Source organism: Bos javanicus, chromosome 19, assembly GCF_032452875.1.
Source record: "Bos javanicus breed banteng chromosome 19, ARS-OSU_banteng_1.0, whole genome shotgun sequence".
NCBI lineage: Eukaryota > Metazoa > Chordata > Mammalia > Artiodactyla > Bovidae > Bos > Bos javanicus.
This window is the reverse complement of record NC_083886.1, coordinates 10995940-11020692: the sequence shown is the minus strand read 5'-3', so window position 1 is coordinate 11020692 and position 24753 is coordinate 10995940. Positions and strand designations below refer to the sequence as shown.

Sequence of the window (24753 nt, the reverse complement as noted above, 5' to 3'; positions counted from 1 at the left end):
ATCCGCCACAGGTATACATGTGTTCCCCATCCTGAACCCTCCTCCCTCCTCCCTCCCCATACCATCCCTCTGGGTCGTCCCAGTGCACTAGCCCCAAGCACCCAGTACCGTGCATCGAACCTGGACTGGCATCTCGTTTCTTACATGATATTTTACATGTTTCAATGTCATTCTCCCAAATCTTCCCACCCTCTCCCTCTCCCACAGAGTCCATAAGACTGTTCTATACATCAGTGTCTCTTTTGCTGTCTCGTAAAGTATGTGTGTTAGTTGCTCAGCTGTCTTGACTCTTTGTGACCTTTTGGAGTGTAGCCCGCCAGGCTCCTCAGTCCATGGAATTCTCCAGGCAAGATTACTGGAGTAGGTAGCTATCCCCTTAGGCACAACCATTGAGAAATATTATAGAAAAGGAGTTCGTGATGGACAGGGAGGCCTGGCGTGCTGTGATTCATGGGGTCGCAGAGTCGGACACGACTGAGTGACTGAACTGAACTGAAGGTTAACTGAGCTCTGGGATTCAGTTTGAACTGTGTTGTTGAAGACTCTTTAGAGTCCCTTGGACTGCAAGGAGATCCAAGCAATCCATCCTAAACGAAATCAGTCCTGAATATTCATTGGAAGGACTGATGCTAAAGCTGAAACTCCAATACTTTGGCCAACTGATGTGAAGAACTGACTCACTATAAAAGATCCTGACGCTGGGGAAGATTGAAGGCAGGAGGAGAAGGGGACGACAGAGGATGAGATGGTTGGATGGCATCACTGACTCGATGAACATGAGTTTGAGCAAGCTCCAGGAGCTGGTGATGGACAGGGAAGGCTGGCAATGCTTTAGTCCATGGAGTCTCAAAGAGTCAAGACACGACTGAGCAAGCTGAACTGAACTGAACTGAGGTCATAAGGGGTCTTCCCTGGTGGCTTATTCCATGAAGAATCTGCCTGCAATGCAGGAGACTTGGTTGGGGCTTCCCAGGTGGCACTAGTGGTAAGGAACCCACCTGCCAATGCAGGAGACGTAACAGACAAAGGTTCGAGGGTTGGGAAGATCCCCTGGAGGCCATGGCAACCCACTCCAGTATTCTTGCCTGGAGAATCCCATAGACAGAGGAGCCTGGCAGGCTACAGTCCATAGGGTTGCAAAGAGTCAGACATGACTGAAGCGACTTAGCATGCACACCCATGAGGTCATAAGAGCAGGGTCCTCATGCTAAGATTGGCGCCCTTACAAGGACAACTGAAAGCTTGCTCACGTGTGCTCTCAACCTCTATCATGTGAGAATATAGTGAGAACAGGCCGTGGAAGAGATCTCTCACCACATCAGAAACAATGCAAGCACCATGATCTGGGACTTCTAGACTCTAGAACTGTGAGAAAATAAACTTGTTTTAAGCCACCCAATCTATGGGATTTTGCCATGGCAACACAAACTATCACTACAGATTTTAGTATTGAGAACCGGAGCATAGCTTTAAGGAATACCTAAAATGGGCAAGAAGCTTTGGGACAGTAATGGAGGCTGAAAGAGTTTGGAGGTGGCAAGCTAGAAATATGGATATTAAAGGTGATTCTGGTAAGATTTCAAACAGAAATAAGGAATGTGTTATCAGGAACTGGAGAAAAGATGACCCTTGTTATAACATGGCAGGACACAGGCTTTATGGAATTTAGAACTTGCAGGTAATGAAACTGGCTGTTTAGCTGGGGAGTCTAAGCAAAGTACTGAAGAAGTGGCTTGGTTCCTTATTTAATAGTAAAATGCAAAATGAAGTACATGAATTGAAGAAGAAATTGATAATCAAAAAGGAACCAGAACCTAAACATTTGGAAAATTCTCAGCCGATCCATATTGCAAAAAAGTAGACAACATGTTCTGAAGAGGACATCAGGGGTGTGGCTGGACCATCACTCCATGAAAAGCTTATGGAATTATAAGAGCAGAAACATCGCTAGTTTGAACTGTCAGGGGCAGAGACAGGACAAAATGAAGGAAGGCTGACTTCTTGGATTTGACAGAACTTGAGAGCTGTTTTGCTGCAAACATCAGGTATTCTTTAAGAAGGAGGAAAACTAAACATGAGGGCTATTCAGAGGCCATCAAGACTACTGCCTCATTTTCAACAGGTCAGATGGCCTCTGGCCAGAGTTCAGGGGCAAAACCCCCACATAGAGCTGTGGGGTGATACTGCCATGCCAGCAGGGCTGGAAGGCAGAGTATCAAACCAAAAAGGTTTAATATCAACCCTTAAGATCTAGTGGAATTTACCTTGCTAGGCTTTGGACTTCTTGGGACCCATCACTCCGCTTTTCCTCCTGATTTCTCCCTTTAGAATGTCTATTCTATCATTGTCCTGTCACTGTATTTTGGAAACACGTGTCAGGTTTCACATGTTCACAGCCAAATTGTACCTGGGGACTTCCCTGATGGTCCAGTGGTTAAGAATCTGCCTTGCAGTGCAGGAAACAGGGGTCGACCCCTGGTCAGGGAACTAAGATCCTACATGCTGCAGAGCTACTGAGCCTGCACGCCACAACTAGAGAGTTCATGCACTGCAGTGAAGATCCCATGTGCCACAACTAAGACCCAATGTGGCCAAATAAATAAAATTTTAAAATTGTATTTGGAATCCCACATGTGTCTAATTTAGATGATATCTTTTAAAATATTTATTTATTTAGCCCTGTTGGGTCTTAGTTGCGACACATGGGCTTACTTGCCCCATGGCGTGTGGTATCTTAGTTCCCCAACCAGGGACTGAACCCACATATACTGCATTGGAAGGCAGGTTCTTAACCACTGGACCACGAGGGAAGCCTCAAGAGGATATTTTAATGAGACTATGTACTTTACAGTTGATGCTGGAATGAGTTGGGGCTGTTGGGATGACTATACATATTCTGTGTGAGAAAGACATGAATTTGGGGGGACCAGGGGCAGAATGCTATGGACTGATTGTGTTCTCTCAAAATTCATATGCTGAAGCCCTACTATTTGGGGACAGGACTTTTAGGAGGTAATTAATGTTAAATGAGGTTATAAGAGTGGATTTTTCATACGAATGGTGGCCATATAAGACAAGGAAGAGAGAATGATCTTTCTCCACACACATCCACCTAGGAAAATCTTTGTAAGCACACTGTAAGAAGGAGCTGTCTGCAAGCAAGGGAGACAGCCCTCACCAGAACCAGACCATGCTAGGACACTGTGAAAAACCATGAGAAAATTCTGTTGTGTAATTCAGTGGTATTTTATTATTACAGCCCAGGCAGACTGAGTTTATAACTAGAAAAATAAATATCTTTTCAGCAATAGCAACAATTTTGAAAAGCTATGATATATAAATTTTATTTATAAAGTTGCAAACAAAAGAAATACACTTGGCTTTGTCTATATTCAGAGTCCTACAGTTCTTTTAAAGTACAGTGTCATAATGCTTTATAAAATGAGTTCTTACAGTATCCGATGCCTGGTAACACTGATAATTATCACTTAACAACCCCTTTACTCTCCTAATGTTATGATTTGAATAGACAGAATATAAAATGACAAGTAAATTTTTACAATGACTGCATTAATTATAATAAAAATATATGCCTTAAAGTACTCCAAAATAAGATAGCTACACTTGGTTATCCTAAAGTAATCAATTGAAATTAGTCTTAGATAATTAGGATGCCCATAAACCTGATTTTCCTGGGATAGTCCTGATTTATGTCCTGGTATAATGGCTAGCAGAGCCTTCTTTTGCTTCTTAAAAAGTCTTTGCAAACTATAGTTAAGATTGTGTATAATCAATTACAGAATAATTACATGTTTAAAATTTTATGAATTTAGTGTTCAGTCTGGGACAGGACATACCAACTGTCACTAAAATCTGGAAAATATGGTTGTCACATTATATAATATTCAATCACTTAAATAATTTTCTTCTCTAGGAGTCAAAGTAAATCTTGTAAATGAATTAAGAAGTACTAAGACAAAAAAAAAAAAAGTACTAAGACAAACCAGGTACCAAAACATTTTTAGATTTTGAAACCACTCAAGAATTCAGATTTTTAATTTATTCAAGCAGTGTTAAGATTATTCAAAGGAAAATGTCAATACACCTAGAACTGGATCACATCATGTTTCAAAAATACAGAAATAAATGACTGTGAGCTTATCAACCTGAATATACTGGAAGATGTAGGTTCCCAGTCAATGTTCTAGATGGGATAACAACTTCTAAGTCTTTCAACATTATAAAATAACATTAAAAAATGAACCAATGACTTCAATTTTAGGATTGAGGTCACTAAAATCAGAGTGGTCATCAAAAATTTGTATCCTACCAATCAACTGGATGTAATAATATGCTGACTCATGGTGCTGGCTTTTCTTTATAGAAATAGGTCATTTTTAAGAGTTATCAAAGCTACATTTAAAGAGAAGAGCACAATGGTAGTGTGAAAAAAATCTTTTCTTCCTAGAAATGTTTAGGCAACTGGCAAAGAAACGAGGGAAAAAAACAGTCTGAATAATAAATTCAGATTAGCCACATGAGATCAGCTTTCCACATTTGCAAAACACAGTACCTGTAATATCTCTACTCAATGTTATTAACAATGAAAACAGGGTCACATATAACTATAGAACAATGCTTAATTTAGAAGAACTCCTTTAGAGAATCATATTTGTTAAGTAGTTTCACTTAGTATAGACCTGATTTGTTCATTCACCATTCACTTAATATATAGACCTAATTCATTCACACCATAGTGTTTATACTCTAAAGTAAGAGTCTACTACTTGTAAACATTGCATCTTTCATAGCATCAATACACATGTATACTTTGAGACTAGTCTTTGGATTCCTGTTCTTCCTCTGAGTCCCGTGATCGCTTCCGGGAATTCAATGAACCTTCTGTTTGCAATGAATATGCAGTAGCAACAATAGCATCTCTAAATCCCTGGGGCTGCAAGATGAAAAAGTATACAAGTATGCTTTAAGAACATCTAAAATAACAACTGGTCTTCCAAATACTTTAAAGTAATAAGAGAGCTACTTTATTCTTGGGATAGAAGTTATCAACCACTGTGAGTGAAGAGGATAAACCTCAAAGACAGGTGTCCAAGCCAGGACTATACTATTTTTATCTAGAGTCTCTTATGTATTTACTTATATATACACATATGCAGAAATAATAGTGCATTATAAAAATAATCTCTAAAGGTCAATCCTAACAAACTTTATGGTAGCTTTACTGGAAGAAATGAAAGGAAGTATCCCACATGCCACAAGGCATGGCTGAAAAAAAATCTTTAATATCCTGACATTACCCAGGACATGGAACACACTACCCTACAAATAAGCATTTCCTCTGTTCTTAAGAATAAATTTCAGTTCAATTGTGACTAGAGTATTCTTTATATATACTACTATTTGGGGGATAATGTTCTAAACATCAAAATCTGTCCTCAAATATGTTCACTGCCTACAGAAGTTAACAGAAGCAATTTGTAAATGCTTTCTTCAAATAATTACTGCCCACTAATACCAAAATCCCACTCTAATCAAGTAATACTGACTGTGATCTGAAATGGTACTGTAGATTCCTTCTGGCTTGGTGATTTGTACAATGTCGCCAACCTGCTTAGAGAAAAATAAATATACACAAACACATGTCTTAATTAGTTCAGATGACTGAGTTCATAATTTATAGTTTTTCATTATAATTCTATTATTTTGTTGTCTAAGAACACACAAAGAAATATAAAAAATACTTCCTTAAAACAATAACTATATATATAATATATATAATAACTATTATATATAATAATAAAATTGTTTGCATAACTGAAATTTTAAAACAACCTAAAAAGACAATGACTAATTAAAATAAATCATTTTATGAATGACAAGATATTATTTACACGTAAAATAAGGTGGAAGAAAATATTTAATGAGATGGGAAAATATTAATAATACACAAAGTATAAGTTATACTGTATGATCCCACATTTATGAGTAAGCTTGCATACATATTTTATACAGAAAAATTACTAGAAGACTACAACCACAAAGTGAAGTTGCTATTACAAGGTGAAGGTTATTTTTTTGTTTATCTATATCTTTCAAACTTTCTACAGTAATTGTGTATTTTTTATGTATGAGAAGCATTAACACATACTCATTATACTAATACAATCAATCTAGGAAAACACATTCTTTCAAAATGAATATGTTCAGAAAAATCATTGTTATAACAGGACAAGGTCTGATTAGGTACAATTTTATTGTGTACTCTAAAACTGAAAGCTCAAAGTGGTTGAGAAACAAAATTCTAAATTCTTATTACCTATACTCAAATACTATAATAGCAACAAATATAGCTGACCCTTGAACAATGAAAGGTTAGGCATACCAATCCTGCAATCAAAAACCTGAATGTGCACGCATGCTAAGTTGCTTCAGTGGTGTCCAACTCTTTGCGACCCTATGGACCATAGCCTGCCAGGCTCCTCTGTCCATGGGATTCTCCAGGGAAGAATACTAGAGTAGGTTGCCATGCCCACCTCTAGAGGATCTTCCCAACCCAAGGATCAAACCGGAGTCTCTTATGTTTCCTGCTTTGGCAGGCAAATTCTTTACCACTAGTGCCACCTGGGAAACCCCCAAAATCCAAATACTCTGCTTCAAAAACAAAGGAATTGATTGATTTATCCAAGAACAGGAAGGTGAGAGAGACTTAGGACTCAACTCCAGTTCTTTTAATTCCACATATTGTGATCTCACTGGCTTGCCTCATAGCTCAGTTGCTAAAGAATTGGCCTGCCAAGCAGGAGACCCAGGTTCGATCCTAGGTCAGGAAGATCCATGGCAACCCACTCCAGTATTCCTGCCTGGAGAATCCCATGGACCGAGGAGCCTGGCAGGCTACAGTCCATGGGGTCACAAGAGTCAGACACAACTTAGTGACTAAACCACCACTACCAAAATGAAAATACAAAAACTATATTTATTGAAAAAAATACATCTATAAGTGGACCCACGCAATTCAAATTCCTGTTCATGGGTCAACTTTACAAGAAAAACTTTTAAAGTGTCTTTTAAAAATTACTTTAGAACTGATATAACTTATTCACAAAAGCTAAAGGTAGAAGCTACAGCTCAAGTGTTTGACAGATGACTGGATAAACAAAATGTGGTATATACATACCATGGAATATTAGTCTTAAAAAGGAAAGAAATTCTAACATTTGCTGCAATGAACCTTGAAGACATTACACCAAGTCAAATAAAGCCAGTCACAACAGGAACAATATTGTATGCTTCCGCTTATATTAATGAGTGCCTAGACTAGTCAGATTCACAGAGACAGAAGGTAGCACGGTGGTTGCCAGAGGCTGGTGTGGGGGGAGAATAGGTAGTTACTATTTAATAGGCATGGAGTTTCAGTATGGAAAGATGAAAAAGTTCTGGAGATGGATGGTGGGATAGTTGTACAATAATATGAATGTACTTCATGCCACTGAATTATACACTTACAGGGTTAAAATGGTAAATTTTATGTTATAATACTGTAACACAATTTTTAAAAACTGATGTAACTGTACACAATGAAGATGCTAAGTTAAGAGAAAAATCAGACTCTCTTAAAAGATTATTTGTTTACATATAATGTTAATTTGTTTTCAAAGATAATTTATGAAGGCCATTTTTGTTTATGATCTGTTATTCTCTGTTTTGAAACTGCCCTGCTCCTCAGGCATAATTCAAAAAAGAAGCAATCAAAGACCATCATCCACTCAATAGTTTTTAGGTTTGTTCTTTCAGGATGAAAACAAGAATTCAAAATGTCATCTTTGTAATTGCAACTGTATGCATAAATAAAATAACTGCAAAGTAATATGTAACATAAGAATGTTATGGGTTTTTTTAATTTATTTTAATTGGAGGTTAATTAATTTACAATATTGTATTGGTTTTGCCATATATCAACATGAATCCGCCACGGGTGTACACGTGCTCCCCATCCTGAATACACATGCTCCCCATCCTGAAAGAATGTTATGTTAAGGAGTTATGTTCTGTTAGTTGTGTTAGGGAGTGAAATCATCAACTTTTATGATGCTTTAGGGTTGACTGTCTATCTTTAATGCAAAATGAAACAGGAAAAATAGAGGCACCTCCTTAAAATTAAAAAAATCACACATTTTGATCCAATAAAACAAAAATTAGCTAATCTTCTGAAAAATGAGTATCTAAATCACCTCATATCACCATATGTCCAAAAAGGTACCCAGTATATCCGATTTTCCTGAGAAAATTATTAAAAAGGAAATAAGCTTTTAAGAAGAATTTACAAGTTTATTAAGAATCCTAAAGTCAAAGGGACATTACGTATTCAGATGGAAAAATCTTCCTCGAATTTCTAGGTAAAAACAAAATTTATTTCATGTCTGCATCTCAAGATATCTTTTTAAACAACAAACTAAACTGAAGAATCACTTGGCTCGTGGCCCCAGCTGAGATGAAGCTTAACATATGGCTGAACTGCATAGTTTAGGTCAGGAAGAAACAAGACAGAAGCACAGTTTGTGCTCTAAAGCTGAGACACATATGAAACAGTGTGTGGGGGTGTTGATGTATTACTCCACTCCACCACCAGATCTTCTTGGCAAAGCACGGTATAATTCTGAACAATCTTGGCCTCATATTATCATGAATATGCAAATTGGAGGAAAACCCACACAATATACAGGACAGAGACAAAAGTATTTCTTTTAATAACTGTTGAAATGTTATTCTGTTACAAGTCAAAGGCTAAAAATCCTGGTGAAGAACAGGGACTGGGGCATGAGATGGGACACTGAAGTTCAATCTCAGTATAAATCTGGCTAGTCAAGGTTTTCATTTTTCTGCTCAGACTAGAAGTGTTCATTTTTATAAACTATTTTCCCCCAGCATAAATTTCTATTTCGATCCTTTCAAGACACACTATATTTTAAAAAGCATACAAAATTTCATGCAACTTTAATAACTTAAAGATATCTAATTTCAAACAATGAAGAATAAAACAATGTTGATTTTATTAGATGAAGTCAACTACTTCTAATTATAAAAAAGTATGCATACTACTTATCATATATCCACAGCCTAGGGAAAAAAGCAGTTTGGAAAAAAAGGTTTTTACCTAAAAAGGAGGATAAGATATACCTTCAGATTCACTAGCAATCAATGCAGTAATATAATTACTTTCAAGAAACAGCAATTATAGGAGAAAAGGAATGGACTCTTATAAAGCCATCTATAAAATGTGGATACTGTATCTATGTCATAGTTATTTGTGAAATAAAATGAAATTTTATGTATATACACACAAAGAGTACTTAGCACAATGAAGAACAGTTAATATTCAAAAAATGGTAGCTGCTATTTACTATGTTTTAATCTTCCTGGGCCTTGATCTTCTCACTGTTAATGATAATAGGTATAGAGCCTTCAAAGAGTTACTGAAGGACTCACAGACATAGAGAACAAATGAGTGGTTACCAGTGGGGAGGGGGAGAACAGCAGTATAGGAATAGGGGATTAAGAGGTACAAACTATTATGTATAAAATAAGCTACAAGGATATCCTGTACAATACAACAAATATAGCCAATATTTTATAATAACTTTAAATGGAGCATAACCTTTTAAAAATTTTGAATCATTATATTGTATACCTGTAACATATAATATTGTATATCAACTATAGTTGAATTTGGTTAAAAAGAGATATTGAATGGATTATATGCAATGCTGTATATAAGGTGCACAGTTAAATACCTAGCACAAGCAAGCACTCATTAAAACAATATAAGACATAGGAAAAACATTCATAGAGCAGTAGATTTCCCCTAAATCTATCTATTCAATGTCAGCGTTCTACACCACTAATTTCTTGGGAAGGATTAGTAAGAGGCTGAAGTCATAAAATGGTTAACTCTGAAGAAAGTAAGCATGATTTTCCGACCAATGCTTCTACGATTTGACAAAGGGAAACTTCTTCTGATGAGTGTATAAACAGATGAAAGAAACGAAGAAAAAGATGAAAGAAGTATTTTTCTTTACTCCTATTTTTCTCACTTCTTAGATGTATTCTGTTATTGAGTATTTAATACTAGAATAGTAGAAGAAGACCACTATAGTACACTTGCTCAGGAGGAATTTCTAAAAACATTTAAATAGTGAGATGTACTTTACAGAAAACCTCAATCTGGAAAAATATAAACAATACGTTCAAAAGACTCTCATCTGGAGAACTGTTGCCAAATCTTTACAATAGGGTTTGTCGCTGAGAAAAGAACTGCTTTTGTGAATCCAGTATACAATGACTTATTTATAGAGTTGGGGGGATGGGAGTCAATGGTAAAACACTATGCATTATGGGGGGGGAAAGTTACCTGAAGTCTTTGGAAATGCCATCGGTTTTTTTTTGGTGGCAGATACATGTTTTAATTCATATTATCATATAAAATAAAGTCATATTATAAATTCGTGGCTATATGAAACTTTTAGTATTTTATTCATTTTCATAGTTTTACAGTATTAGTAAAAATAATGACCATTATAAATAAGTATAAAATGGAAGTTCATGAAAAAATAACCCCAAGTCTTCCTTGACTCCCACCCTCCCACCAAAAAACTAGCTAGTATATGGCAAATATCCTTTTCACATATTATCTTTAGGCATATATTCACTTTGTAGTGGTGGATGGTTTAGTCACTAAGTCGTGTCTGACTCTTGTGATCCCATGGACTGTAGCCTGCCAGGCTCCTCTGTCCATGGTGTTTTCCAAGCAAGATTACTGGAGCGGGTTGCCAATTCCTTCTCCAGGGAAATGCCATCTTTAAAAGCAACACAAACTGCATGAACTAGTTACAAAAGATGTACAGAAATGTAATTAGTTCTGCTATGAGCTCAGGGTCAGTAAGACCTAACTTGGTCAGGCTTGATTTTTTTCACTTTGTACAAGAATGAAGAAATGCAGATAAAGAAATAGTATATCTGACCAAACCCAGTATGTGTTAAAGCAATCTTTTCTTTATCCACATGCTGTCTCAATTTCCCCATTTTACTGGAGCATTCCCAAACCAAGTTTTCTTGGTTATACCAATTAATTTCAAAGCAGAAAGGCTAGCATAATTCTGACATTTCTAGGCTCCATAGCTTTCAATTGCCTATTTTGAAGAAAATGAAAAGTGGTTTGTTCACTTGCTTAGTAGCTTTAAAAACAAACACAAAGGTTTCATGCTGCCATAGTTTTATTTTCAAGAACAATACTTGTGAAAGGTATAACAAAAGTAGGGTAGGGAAATATAAAAGAAAACAAAAATAGACACATTTTCATACAAGAAATATATTAAGAAACTAAGAAAAACCATCCTATTTTCCACATAAATTAAAGTCCTAAAGCTAACCTCAGAAGTTTTCCTTTTGTCCTGATTTTACTCTTCTTTCAATCCGTTCCAGGAACACAGAGTACTCAGATCCCTCTGCACGGTTAATAAATGGTACTTGATTTCAAAGAGCTTTAGAAGGTGGCACTCTTTGGCCACCTACTCATTTCAGGTGCACCCCATGGTTTAAATATTCCAAAGAACTTCCTATATAGCTAACTGTGCAGTATAACAACATGTTTTTATGCCTGCTTTGGGAGAAGGCAACAGAAGCTTTAGTTCACGGGGCACTGTAGAGCTCATCTAGCTCTAAGGAACTGATAAATGTTCAGTGTAATTTACCCAATATTTAGAATTACTAACCTGTTTCTATACTAACCTTTGCTTTTGGTCCCAGTGAAAGATAAGCCGTATTGTAGCAGCATGTCCCCAACTTTCCCCTGAGGGAAAAAGAACAGGATAACTGACTAGAGTGTAAGTCTCTGAGAACGCCTCTGACCAAAAGCAATTTTTCTTTACTCAATTTAACATAATGAAAGTATATCTGGTTTCAAAAAACCAGGTTTTGGCTAACATTCTGAAATTAATTGATTTTTACCTATCTGTGGAAATACTGGAGAGCATTATCACTACCCTCTTCTTGCTTTCAGAAAACTTTATTGAGTCAATCCATTTGTCAATCTTCCTTATCAACAGGCTTACTGACATATTTTGACCACCAGTAGAAAAGCAAAACCTCTGACAGAATATTTTTAAAGATTTTAGTAGAGACAAATCTTGAAGCACTGTGTCCTAATAAAACCATGAGTAAAAATTTGGAAAACTCAGCAGTGGCCACAAGACTGGAAAAGTTCAGTTTTCATTCCAATCCCAAAGAAAGGCAAAGCCAAAGAATGCTCAAACTACCACACAATTGAACTCATCTCACACGCTAGTAAAGTAATGCTCAAAATTCTCCAAGCCAGGCTTCAGCAATACGTGAACCGTGAACTTCCAGATGTTCAAGCTGGTTTTAGAAAAGGCAGAGGAACCAGAGATCAAATTGCCAACATCCGCTGGATCATGGAAAAAGCAAGAGAGTCCCAGAAAAACATCTATTTCTGCTTTATTGACTATGCCAAAGCCTTTGACTGTATGGATCACAATAAACTGTGGAAAATTCTGAAAGAGATGGGAATACCAGACCACCTGACCTGCCTCTTGAGAAATCTGTATGCAGGTCAGAAAGCAACAGTTAGAACTGGACATGGAACAACAGACTGGTTCCAAATAGGAAAAGGAGTACGTCAAGGCTGCATATTACCACCCTGCTTATTTAACTTATGTGCAGAGTACATCATGAGAAATGCTGGGCTGGAAGAAGCACAAGCTGGAATCAAGATTGCTGGGAGAAATATCAATAACCTCAGATATGCAGGTGACACCACCCTTATGGCAGAAAGTGAAAAGGAACTAAAAAGCCTCTTGATGAAAGAGGAGAGTGAAAAATTTGGCTTAAAGCTCAACATTCAGAAAACAAAGATCATGGCATCTGGTCCCATCACTTCATGGGAAATAAATGGGGAAACAGTGAAAACAGTGTCAGACTTTATTTTTTTGGGCTCCAAAACCACTGCAGATGGTGACCGCAGCCATGAAATTAAAAGACCCTTACTCCTTGGAAGAGGAGTTATGATCAACCTAGATAGCATATTGAAAAGCAGAGACATTACTTTGCCAACAAAGGTCCATCTAGTCAAGGCTATGGTTTTTCCAATAGTCATGTATGGATGTGAGTTGGACTGTGAAGAAAGCTGAGGGCCGAAGAATTGATGCTTTAGAACTGTGGTGTTGGAGAAGACTCTTGAGAGTCCCTTGGACTGCAAGGAGATCCAACCAGTCCATCCTAAAGGAGATCAGCCCTGGGTGTTGTTTGGAAGGAATGATGCTGAAGCTGAAACTCCAGTACTTTGGCCACCTCATGCAAAGAGTTGACTCATTGGAAAAGACTCTGATGCTGGGAGGGATTGGAGGCAGGAGGAAAAGGAGACGACAGAGGATGAGATGGCTGGATGGCATCACTGACTCAATGGACGTGAGTTTGAGTGAACTCCGGGAGTTGGTGATGGACAGTGAGGCCTGGCGTGCTGCGATTCATGGGGTCGCAGAGTCAGACACGACTGAGCGACTGAACTGAACAGTCGGTTCAGTTAGAAACAGAGTTATAACCTTATTCGTAATAGTGTGATTTGTATTTAAAATGGATTCACCCCTTCTCCTGCTTACGAGTCTGTGATTTCTGAGAACAAGAATCATCTTATGAATATTTATACACTATGGACCTGACACAAGAGTTGCCAGAGAGTAGATGCTCAATAAATGTTAAACAATTGAAAGGATGAGTCAGTATCTCAGGGCACTGTGTTCCACGCTAAGATTTATCAGCAAATAAGAGAGAGTCTTCTCTGCTTTCTTGGAACTTACAATACTCAATAAGCATCACACCAAAGAGAGAGAAAAAAATGAATTTAACTACAAATTTTGTATTAATTGCCTACCCAGTGCAGGAACCAGCAAGGCCTGATTTCTATCAAACTTTGTTGTCATCTGATTGGTTAAAATTACCTACAAAAGCAAAATGTGAGAATATTAGGTGAGTCTCCCCCCAAAATTACAAGGTCTAAAGACATCATGTGTAAAAACTTAATAACTAGGAGCACTGGAAACAAGGGAATGTGTATTCTTTATCACTATTTCCTCTCTAGAATATATTTATTTAAAGGAATATAAAATCCTTAATAAATCTCTGGCAGTCCAGTAGTTAAGACTTCATGCTTTCAATGCAGTTTGGCCACGGGTTTGATCCTTGGTGGGGGAACTAAGATCCCACATGCTGCATGGTGTGCCCAAATTAAAAAATAAAATCCTTAATAAAATTAACTTAGTGTTTATACTGTTAGGGGAGAGACAATATAATCATTTACGATTTTACAGGAATAAAAAAAGAAACTGAGGCAAAGAATGAGGAGAGACCTAAAATCATATAGAGAGCACAGTATAATTAAAAGAACTAGGAAAGAATAAAATCCAATAACAGATCAAATGACCCCAAATTATAACTATACTAGACTGCTCAGATAATAGAGATACAGGTATTGTCTTACTCATAGATGGCCTCAAGGCTAATGATATTGCTAATTCTTTTACATATAGTGGCCTACAGAAAAGATAATGTATTTAAAAAGGTAGCAATTTTATTTTTTTGGTGTATTTAGTTTTTGGCTGCACCACGTAGCATATAGGGATCTTAGTTCCTCAACCAGGAATCAAATCTGTGCCCCCTGCAGTGGAATCTCAATTCTTAACCAACGGACCACCAGGGAAGTCCCACAAGATAGCAATTTGAAAGCAGAGACAAAAAGTGTTTAAGGCTAACTGAACACAGTAAAAGTCAGATTATCTGGCACCTTCTCATCGAAAATTCTCCAGAAACGGTTATTTTAAATACTGTTCCAATATAGATCTTCTCTCCAGAAATAAGACAGATACTACTACAAGCTGAAACTGGTAAAGAACTTCTAAAAAAGCAATGAGAAAAGATCTAAAAAAGCCACCAATTCTTTAAGAAAACTGAGGAAGAAAAGGCTATTTGGCTGTTCCCACCGTAGTGATCAATACCATAAAATTTTCATCTACAAAGGAGAAATCTGTGATCTAGATTTCAGGCAGGCACAAACTGGATGACAACAACTTCCTCTAGTCTCTCTCCTCTGAATGCCACAGTGGTTTTCCCGTGTGTTACCTTACTCCAGGAGGATAAGCTAAGTAGGAACTTAAATTGGTAATTAACTGAAATATGTCTAACTGGCATCTACAACACGTAATACTCTTTACATACTACCAAGTGTTTCATCTTTAGCAAGTGGGATATTTACTTACACCAACACCTTTTGATTAAAGGTGCACTATTCAATTCTGTAGCCATTAGCCATATAGCTTTTAAAAACTAAATTAATTAAAACTAGAAATTCAGTTCTTCCACAGCATTAGCCACATTTGAAGTGCTCAACAACCATGCAACTATTATATCAGACTGAGCATTTTTTCTTTACAGAAAGTTCAGACAACATTGCTTTACAGACTATTACACATCTTACACATTATCCACTACACACCTTGAGGCAAATGTAAATAGACATACTGGCTTACCAGTTGTTCAACATCCCAAAATCAGAATTTGCATCACTAGAAAATATTTATAAAATAATTAATACTCTTTCTGCAAATGTTGGGTTTACCATGATATAAATGAAAGTTATTGCGTAATTACTCCAAGCTCTTAAAGAATGAGTCCTGGGACCTCCCTGGTGGACTAGTGGTCAGGATTCTAGGCTTTCCTGCAAACTGTGATGGATGGTGCCAAAAAAAAAAAAAAAAAAAAATGCATCTTAAAGTAGTGAAGTAACAATCACTTTGAAATTATGAACTTCAGTGCTTTAAGGATACTTCTGCTGTCCAAATGTCCTTAAATGAATGAACAGATAAACAAAATACGGTATACAAATAAAATGCAAAATTATTCAGTCATAAAAAGCATACTGATACATGCTACAACATGGATGAACCTTGAGAATATTATGCTAAGTGAAAGAAGCCAGACATAAAAGACCATATATTGTATGAATTTATATAAAATATCCAAAGACGACAAATCCATAGAGACAGCAGACTAGTGGTTGTTAGTGGCTATAGGGAGGGTGCGATGGGGACTGATGGTGAACGGGTATGAAAGTTCTTTTTGGGGTGGTGGAAATGTTCTAAAATTAGATAGCTGTGATGGTTGTACAGTTCTGAATACACCAAAATGCACTGAGCTACACTTTAAAATGGTAAATCTTATGGTTTATTAACTATATCTAATAGGGCTGTTAAAATTTTTTCTGCTAAAAAATAAATGTATCTCTAAAAGGTGAACTATACCTCAAGAAAAAAAGTCTATCTTATATTTTAGCCACACACACAAAAAAGTATAATTGGAATCTAATCAGGAGGAAACATCACAGAAACCCAAACTGCAGAGATATTCTCTAAAAGTCCTGGCTTGTATTCTTAAAACAGCAATAGCACAAAAGTAAAGAAAGGCAACTAAAGAGATATGACAAGTTAAAAGCAATATGTGATTCCAGCTGGCAAAATGAACTGGGGAAAAAATTGTTATGAAGGACATAACTGAGATAAGTGACTGAACTAAAATATGGATTAAATATTAAAGTGCAATATAATATTAAATGTCCTCAATTTGATAACTATACTCTGGATACCGTATGAGACTGTTCTCATTCTTAGGAAATATACACTGAAGTATTATTAGACAAACGGATATGATGTGTGCATACATTTTAAACAGTTCAGAAAAATATACACATAAACTGTGTGTGTGTGTATCTGTGTCTGTGTGTGTGTACAGAAAGAGAGTGGGGAGAGAGAATAAGAATGAAAAAGCAAATCTTGGGAAATGTTATATAGGAATTCTTTATACTATCCAAATCAGCAAAATAAATTTTATCTTTTCCCCACTGAACTATAAACAACAAAAAAAAGAATTCCCATTCATTGATGTACAGAACATACTTTGGAATACACTTTCTGGGAGCATTTTGCTAATATATAACAAAAGGTTTAAAAATAGAGATATCCCGTTTGGCTTAATATTTTCACAAGTAATTGGACACATGGACACAGAAGCATATATTAAGTTGTTGACTCTAAACAACGGGTGACATTTCATGTTGTTTAGACTACTCTTTTTTTCGCAGTGGTGGCAGTGGGGAGCTGCACTTCACAGCTGGCAGCACCTCAGTAACCTGACCAAGGACTGAACCTGAGCCATGGCAATGAAAGCCTGGAACCCTAATCACTAAGACACCAGGGAACTCCCTAGATTACTTTTTTAATCAGAAAAGATGAAGCTCTGTTAAAAAACAAAAGCAAAAACCTAAGGAACTATACAACCCATTATCCTTGAGTGCCCCCTACTGGGGACTCTTCGCTGATACTGCTGCTGCTGCTAAGTTGCTTCAGTCATGTTGGACTCTGTGCGACCCCACTGACGGCAGCCCATCAGGCTCCCCCGTCCCTGGGATTCTCCAGGCAAGAACACTGGCATGGGTTGCCATTTCCTTCTCCCGTGCATGAAAGTGAAAAGTGAAAGTGAAGTTGCTCAGTCACGTCTGACTCCTAGCAACCCCATGGACTGCAGCCTACCAGGCTCCTCTGTCCATGGGACTTTCCAGACAAGAGTACTGGAGTGGGGTGCCATTGCCTTCTCCATCACTGATACTAACACAATGCTACATTACAAATCGGGCTTCCCAGGTAGCTCAAGGGGTGAAGAACCCGCCTGCCAGTGTAGGAGAAAGGTTTGATCCCTGGGTTGGGAAGATCCCCTGGAGGTGGAAATGGCAACCCTCTTCAGTATTCTTGCCTAAAAAAAAAATCCCTTGGAAAGATAGGCCTGCCTGGTGGGCTAGTTTATGGGGTCACAAAGAGTTGGACACAACTGAACATGCAAGAAATTACAAATTAATGACAAATAATTCAAGACAGGACACCATGTTTTGAGGATATGCAAAAAAGAAAAGAAAAAGAAAAACTCAAAAGAAAAAATGTACGTTTTGAAGTGATTTTAATGAGGAGTTATTTACAACTTTGTGCTTAGGATTCTAACTGAGGTACAGACAAGAAAATCAAGGTAAGTAGTTTGACCTCCCTTCTCCCTCCCAGACGTGTGTGTGTGTGTGTGTGTGTGTGTGTGTGTGTCAGAGGTGGGATGAAGCTGCAGAGAGGGAAGTGCAAACAGGCAGTTAAAAAAAAAGTTTTTACCTCACTCTTTTTTTATCTCTTTACTTCTGAGCTCATCTTTACCTCTCTCCTCACATTACATATCTGGAAGAGTTAGTTTCTCCTCTAAATATTTAGGCTGTTTACACAATTTTTTTACCCATCCGAGTGTGTGATTCTACATTATGTATTAATCAAAGGCTCAAGAATAAAAGAAAAATGGCAATGTTGGAAGAGCTTACCTGAGAACATCAAGTATATTACAAAGAAAACAATGTAATTATCAAAGGTGGCATTTCTTTACCAAAGTCCATTTTTATAATTCAGCATTTTAATTATGCTTTTTACTTTCCAGGAAAACTGATACACAACACTCCGACTAGATTTAATTTGTCTTACAGAAACCAAACTGAAACAAAACTACATTCACAATTGTATACTGGGGCTTCCCTGATGGTCCGGTGATTAAGAATCCACCTGCCAATGCAGGGGACACACATTCAACCCCTGGTTTGGGAAGATTCCACATGCTATATGGCAAGTAAGCCAAAATTACTGAGCCAGCACTCTAGAGCCTGCAAGCCACAGGTACTGAAGCCCACGCACTTAGAGCCTGTGCTCTGCAACAAGAGAAGCTACCACAATGACGAGCCCTCACACTGCAATGAAAAGTACCCCTGCTTGTTGCAACTAGGAAAAGCCCATGTGCAGCAACAAAGACAGCCAAAAAAATATATAAATATTAATAAAAAAAGAACTGTATGTCCATATTATTTGCTTTCAGACAAATTTTATATTTTGCTATTTCTAGACTTTAACATTTAATTTCTGGGTTTTTCTGTCATATTGCACAACATGCAAGATCTTAGATACTTGACCAGGAATCAAACCTGTACCCCCTGCACCAGAAAAGTAGAATCCTAAACACTGAACCACCAGGGAATTCCCTACATGTGAACATTTTATATAATCGTGACTTTATAACAAAACTCCCTTTACTAATAATACTTACAGCTAATCTGTGGTTGTTTGCAAGGCTGATCATCTGCTGGGCTAGGCCATTTAATAATCGAGTACGAAGGGACAGGTCATCTAGGTCATGACGAAAAGGAAAAGCGATACCATCCACTATCACTAATCGAACCTAATTACAAAAGAGATAATGATATTAGGTTTGGTATTTAAAATAAAATAATAAATGGCAACCACAAAGCAGAGTCCATTACAGAAAAAAAAGAAACAAAATTTTAAAATCCAGCGTTCTATTTCCTACTCTCCAAAGACTTTATTTTGGTCAGGTAGAAAGCTATTCAGTGCTTTCTGCACTAGTCACCAGAAGTTAGAATAAACTCTAGTTTTATAATTTATCATCTTAAAAAAATAATTCAATAAAAAAAGCAATTACAATTTTCTCATAATTTGCCACTATACCCAGTCTTCACAGAGGTGGACCAATAAAAAACTTTTAAAATCTTAGTAAAATCAATTTTTCAATTAAATGTCAATTTTATAATCAGGATTCTTTTTATGTTAAAAAACAAAGCAAAAAAAAAAAAACCCTCTCAAATATTAAATTATAAAGGTTTTTTCAAATGCTTAATTTTTGGTATATTTTTCTTTAATTTAAAATACACTATAGGGCAACTAACCATTACAGAATTCAGCAAGAGGCAAGTCTGTTTTGAATTCTAATCAACAAAGTTTACTTACAGATGATAAATAAACATTTTCATGATAGTTTCATTTCTAATAGGATCTAAATAATGGCTCCTATGGTGAAGTTAGAATAATATATAACCTAAGATCCAAGAACAAACAGAATCTGGAAACTAATCCAATTGTAAACAAAATATGACAAAATTATATATTTTTATAAGGACTAGACAAAAGGAGAAGCTTTTGTGAAGCACTAAGTAGGCTGTTTTTATATCTTTCATTCATTACTTCAATCAACAAATATTTGACACCTACTATATGCTAGTTACTGTTCCATGCACTGGGGAACAAGAGACAAGATCTTTGATCTTTTGGAGCTCATATTTTAGTGGAGTAAGGGACAATTTATATGCAAACAAATATATGAATAATTTCTTTTTTTAAACTCAATAGATTACAAAAGATATAACTCAGCACCATATGATCCAGCAAGCCCACTCCTGGGCATATATCTGGAGAAAACTGTAATTCAAAAGACACATGCATCCCAGTGTTCATAGCAGCACTATCATAGTAGCCAGGACAAGAAAGCAACAAAAATGTCCATCAACAGATGAGTGGATAAAGAACCTGTGGAGTGTGTATATATGTATGTGTGTGTGTGTACACACACATACATATATATATCCATGCATAATGTATAAACATATACATTCAATGGAATACTACTCAGCCATAAAAAATGAAATAATGCCATGTGCAACAATACAGATGGAACTAGAGATTATCATACTAAGTGAAGTAAGTCAGAAAAAGACAAATATCATATGATACCACTTATATGTATAATCTAAAATATGACACAAATCAACTTACTTACAAAATAGAAACAGACTCACAGACATAGAAAAAAACATGGTTACTAAGGGGGAAAGTAGTGGAGGGATAAATCAAGAGTATGGGATTAGCAGATACAAACTACTATATATAAAAATATTTAAACAACAAGGTCCTACTGTATAGAACAGGGAATTATATTTACTATCCTGTAATAAACCATAAACAATAAACTGTGGAAAATTCTGAAAGAGACGGGAATACCAGACCACCCGACCTGCCTCTTGAGACACCTATATGCAGGTCAGGAAGCAACAGTTAGAACTGGACAAGGAACAACAGACTGGTTCCAAAGAGGAAAAGGAGTACGTCAAGGCTGTATATTGTCACCCTGCTTATTTAACTTATATTGCAGAGTACATCATGAAAAACACTGGGCTGGAAGAAGCACAAGCTGGAATCAAGATTTCTGGGAGAAATATCAATAACCTCACATATGCAGATGACATCACCCTTATGGCAGAAAGTGAAGAACTAAAGAGCCTCTTGATGAAAGTAGAAGAGGAGAGTGAAAAAGTAGGCTTAAAGCTCAACATTCAGAAAACTAAGATCATGGCATCCAGTCCCACCACTTCATGGCAAATAGATGGGGAAACAGTGGAAACAGTGGCTGACTTTATTTTTTGGGCTCCAAAATCACTGCAGATGGTGACTGGAGCCATGAAATTGAAAGACACTTACTCCTTGGAAGAAAAGTTATGACCAACCTAGATAGCATATTCAAAAGCAGAGACATTACTTTGCCAACAAAGGTCCGTCTAGTCAAGGCTATGGTTTTTCCAGTAGTCATGTATGGATGTGAGAGTTGAACTATAAAGAAGGCTGAGTGCCGAAGAACCGATGCTTTCGAACTATGGCGTTGGAGAAGACTCTTGAGAGTCCCTTGGACTGCAAGGAGATTCAACCAGTCCATCCTAAAGGAGATTAGTCCTGAGTGTTCATTGAAAGGACTGATGTTGAAGCTGAAACTCCAATACTTTGGCCACCTGATGCGAAGAGCTGATTCATTTGAAAAGACCTTGATGTTGGGAAAGATAAAGGGCAGGAGGAGAAAGGGATGACAGAGGATGAGATGGTTGGATAGCATCACCAACTCAATGGGCATCAGTTTGGGTAAACTCCAGGAGCTGGTGATGGACAGGGAGGCCTGGCATGCTGTACAGTTCATGTGGTTGCCAAGAGTTGTACATGACTGAGCGACTGAACTGAACTGAATAAACCATAATGGTAAAGAATATCAGAGAGAGTATGTATATATACGTATAACTGAATCACTTTGCTCTACACCAGAAACTAACACAACATTGTAAATCAACTATGTGTCGATTAGAAAAAATATGAAGGACATAATTCAGGAATAGTCAGATGGAACACATGCATAGAGAAGGTATGGGGAAGGGACACAGAGCTTCCACAATCTCTCCCAGAGCCATTCTCCTAGCACTTCCACAGGTTCACCAACTCAGAAGTTGTGAATAAGATACTTTATGATAATGATAGGGCCTATAAAGAAACTCAAACCAGGTGAAATGACAAATAAGTAGGTGGTGAGTAGAGGGAAACTTAGACTAGATGTGAGGAGACATCAATAAGAAGGCAGGCAATAGAACTGACTCCTGGTGGAGAAGGAAATGGCAACCCACTCAGGTACTCTTGCCTGGAGAATCCCTTGGACAGAGAAGCCTGATGGGCTATAGTCCATGGGGTTGCAGAGTCAGACATGACTGAGCGACCAACACACTAAATTGAGGAGATGCTTGATGGTGCAAGGGTACACTTTATCTCTCCCATCTCCTGCAGGAAGCAGGATGGGGCAGGCAGCACCTAGAAGGCAGGATTGCGCCCCCCACCCCCATCCCTTCTGGAAGTCTTAGGGCCTCAGTGCCTGCAACAGCTGGCCTTGGGCAAATAAAAGACTAAGTTGTTTAAAAAAATTAATTAATTATTAAAAAAAAAAAAAAAAGAACTGACTCCTGGATAAGAACCTCTAGGAGAGAAAGACAACTCACATATATTACGAAACAGAAAGTCAAAGGCCCTAAGACACAAATAGGTTTGGTATGTTTAAAGGGTCAGAAAAGTAGTGAGGAGGAGCAATAGGAAATGACAGAAAGGAATAGTGCTGAGGCCAAATGCTACAGCTCTTGAGCCAAGAGCTAAATTTTTAGGAGTTTTACAAATCCATCATCAAATATAGTCATCTGTAACAATTAAACTATACAAATTTATGAGTAAATGAATTATATTAAAATAGGGATAATAAATACTGAAAACTTACCCCTACTACATTTTACTATTATCTATGCTCTTAAGGTTACTTACATCTATTTTACCTTTATAGTGGAAACATAATGATGTGCATGGTTTCTTCTCTACTCCATGTCCAATGACATACTTGAAATCAGCTATGATAGGAGTATTTTCTACATGGAAACCAGCAAGCAAATAAGCTACAGATCAAGATTTGATTTGTTTTGCTGTCCAGACTTCTAATAAAGTGATGGAAAAAATGTCATAATCAGATTGATCTTAAAAATGTGTCCGTAGGGAACAGACTAGTGGTTGCCAAGGGGGAGCAGGATGAGGGAGGGGTGGTCTGGAAGTCTGAGACTGGCAGATGCAAACTATCAACATTATACGTAAGATGAATAAACAACAAGGGCTTACTGTATAGCACAGGGAACTATATTCAATATGCTTTGATAAATCATAATGGAAAAGAATATGAGAAGAATATGTATAAGTGAATCACTGCAGTACAGCAGAAATTAATACATTACAAATCAACTATATGTCAATAAAACTTTTTCTAAATTATTGTGCCTACATCTATTACATTGCGAACTACACAAAAAAATTGAGGAAATAAGCTACTACTTTTGGAAAAGGAATTCAATAACTAGGAGTGATCATTAAATCAAAAGAAGGAAAATACTATATAATTACATGTTTTTGTTCTAGGGTATTTGCAAGGAGTCCCTAATACCAAGGGCATCCAAGGACCTCTCTGCTCAAATCAGAGCAGCTACATATCTAATCTATAATGGAAGAATAGAAATAAGTCTATTTTCCTCTCCACAGTACAGATTTTATTGAAACTGGCCGAATTACAAAGATCTGGACCTTCTGCTAAGTAGTAACTGTTACACTGATGATTCTTCTCCAAGTTTAGAGAGCAAGTTCCTGAATATACTCTGGTGAGTTTCCTTGATATCGCAAAAAGGAGATTATACTGAATAAAGGAAACTCAATGAATGACAGAGTTTGAGAGGGAAAGATAAAACAAGCATTGTCAAAAAACCCAAGCACTGTCATTCAATTCAAGCTGTCATTCTACAGCTGAAATTAAACAGTTACCAATGTGAATTTCTCTTTTTTTTTTTTTTTGGCCTCACCCTGTAGCTTGCAGAATCTTAGCTTCCAAACCAGGGACTGAATGTTAGCTTTCTTAGCAGTGAAAGGGCAGAGCCCTGACCACTGAACTGCCAGGGAATTCCCCAGAAAATAATTTATAACCAGAAATAAATGGTAACTAGAGCTTATCAATGAATGTGGTTAAGCTGCAAGATAAGAGATTAATACACAGAAATGTGCTGCATTTCCATACACTAACAACAAAAGCTGGAAGAAGCACAGGCTGGTATCAAGATTGCCGGGAGAAATATCAATAACCTCAGATATGCAGGTGACACCACCCTTATGGCAGAAAGTGAAGAGGAACTAAAAAGCCTCTTGATGAAAGTGAAAGAGGAGAGTGAAAAAGCTGGCTTAAAGCTCAATATTCAGAAAACGAAGATCATGGCAACTGGTCCCATCACTTCATGGGAAATAGATGGGGAAACAGTGGGAACAGTGTCAGACTTTATTTTTTGGGCTCCAAAATCACTGCAGATGGTGACTGCAGCCATGAAATTAAAAGATGCTTACTCCTTGGAAGGAAAGTTATGACCAACCT

At 37.1% G+C, this 24753-nt stretch overlaps 1 protein-coding gene across 11 annotated transcripts in view; it reads right to left on the bottom strand.

Moving 5' to 3' along the window:
* Positions 1-3317: 3317 nt before the first annotated feature.
* Positions 3318-24753, bottom strand: part of RAD51C (RAD51 paralog C) — a 31846-nt gene continuing 10410 nt past the window's right edge. For 2 of the 11 annotated variants that reach the window (XM_061390143.1, XM_061390145.1), the window contains exons 5-9: positions 19258-19389; positions 13964-14030; positions 11806-11866; positions 5568-5631; positions 3318-4954 (exon numbers count right to left, since the gene is read on the bottom strand). In XM_061390143.1, coding sequence (XP_061246127.1) covers positions 4838-4954; positions 5568-5631; positions 11806-11866; positions 13964-14030; positions 19258-19389 — 441 coding nt within the window. In that variant the 3' untranslated portion in view covers positions 3318-4837. Of the gene's footprint in view, positions 4955-5567; positions 5632-5920; positions 10875-11805; positions 11867-13963; positions 14031-19257; positions 19390-24753 lie in introns of those variants that run through there. The other 9 variants (XM_061390144.1, XM_061390146.1, XR_009731200.1 and 6 more) reach the window with 8 other exon arrangements.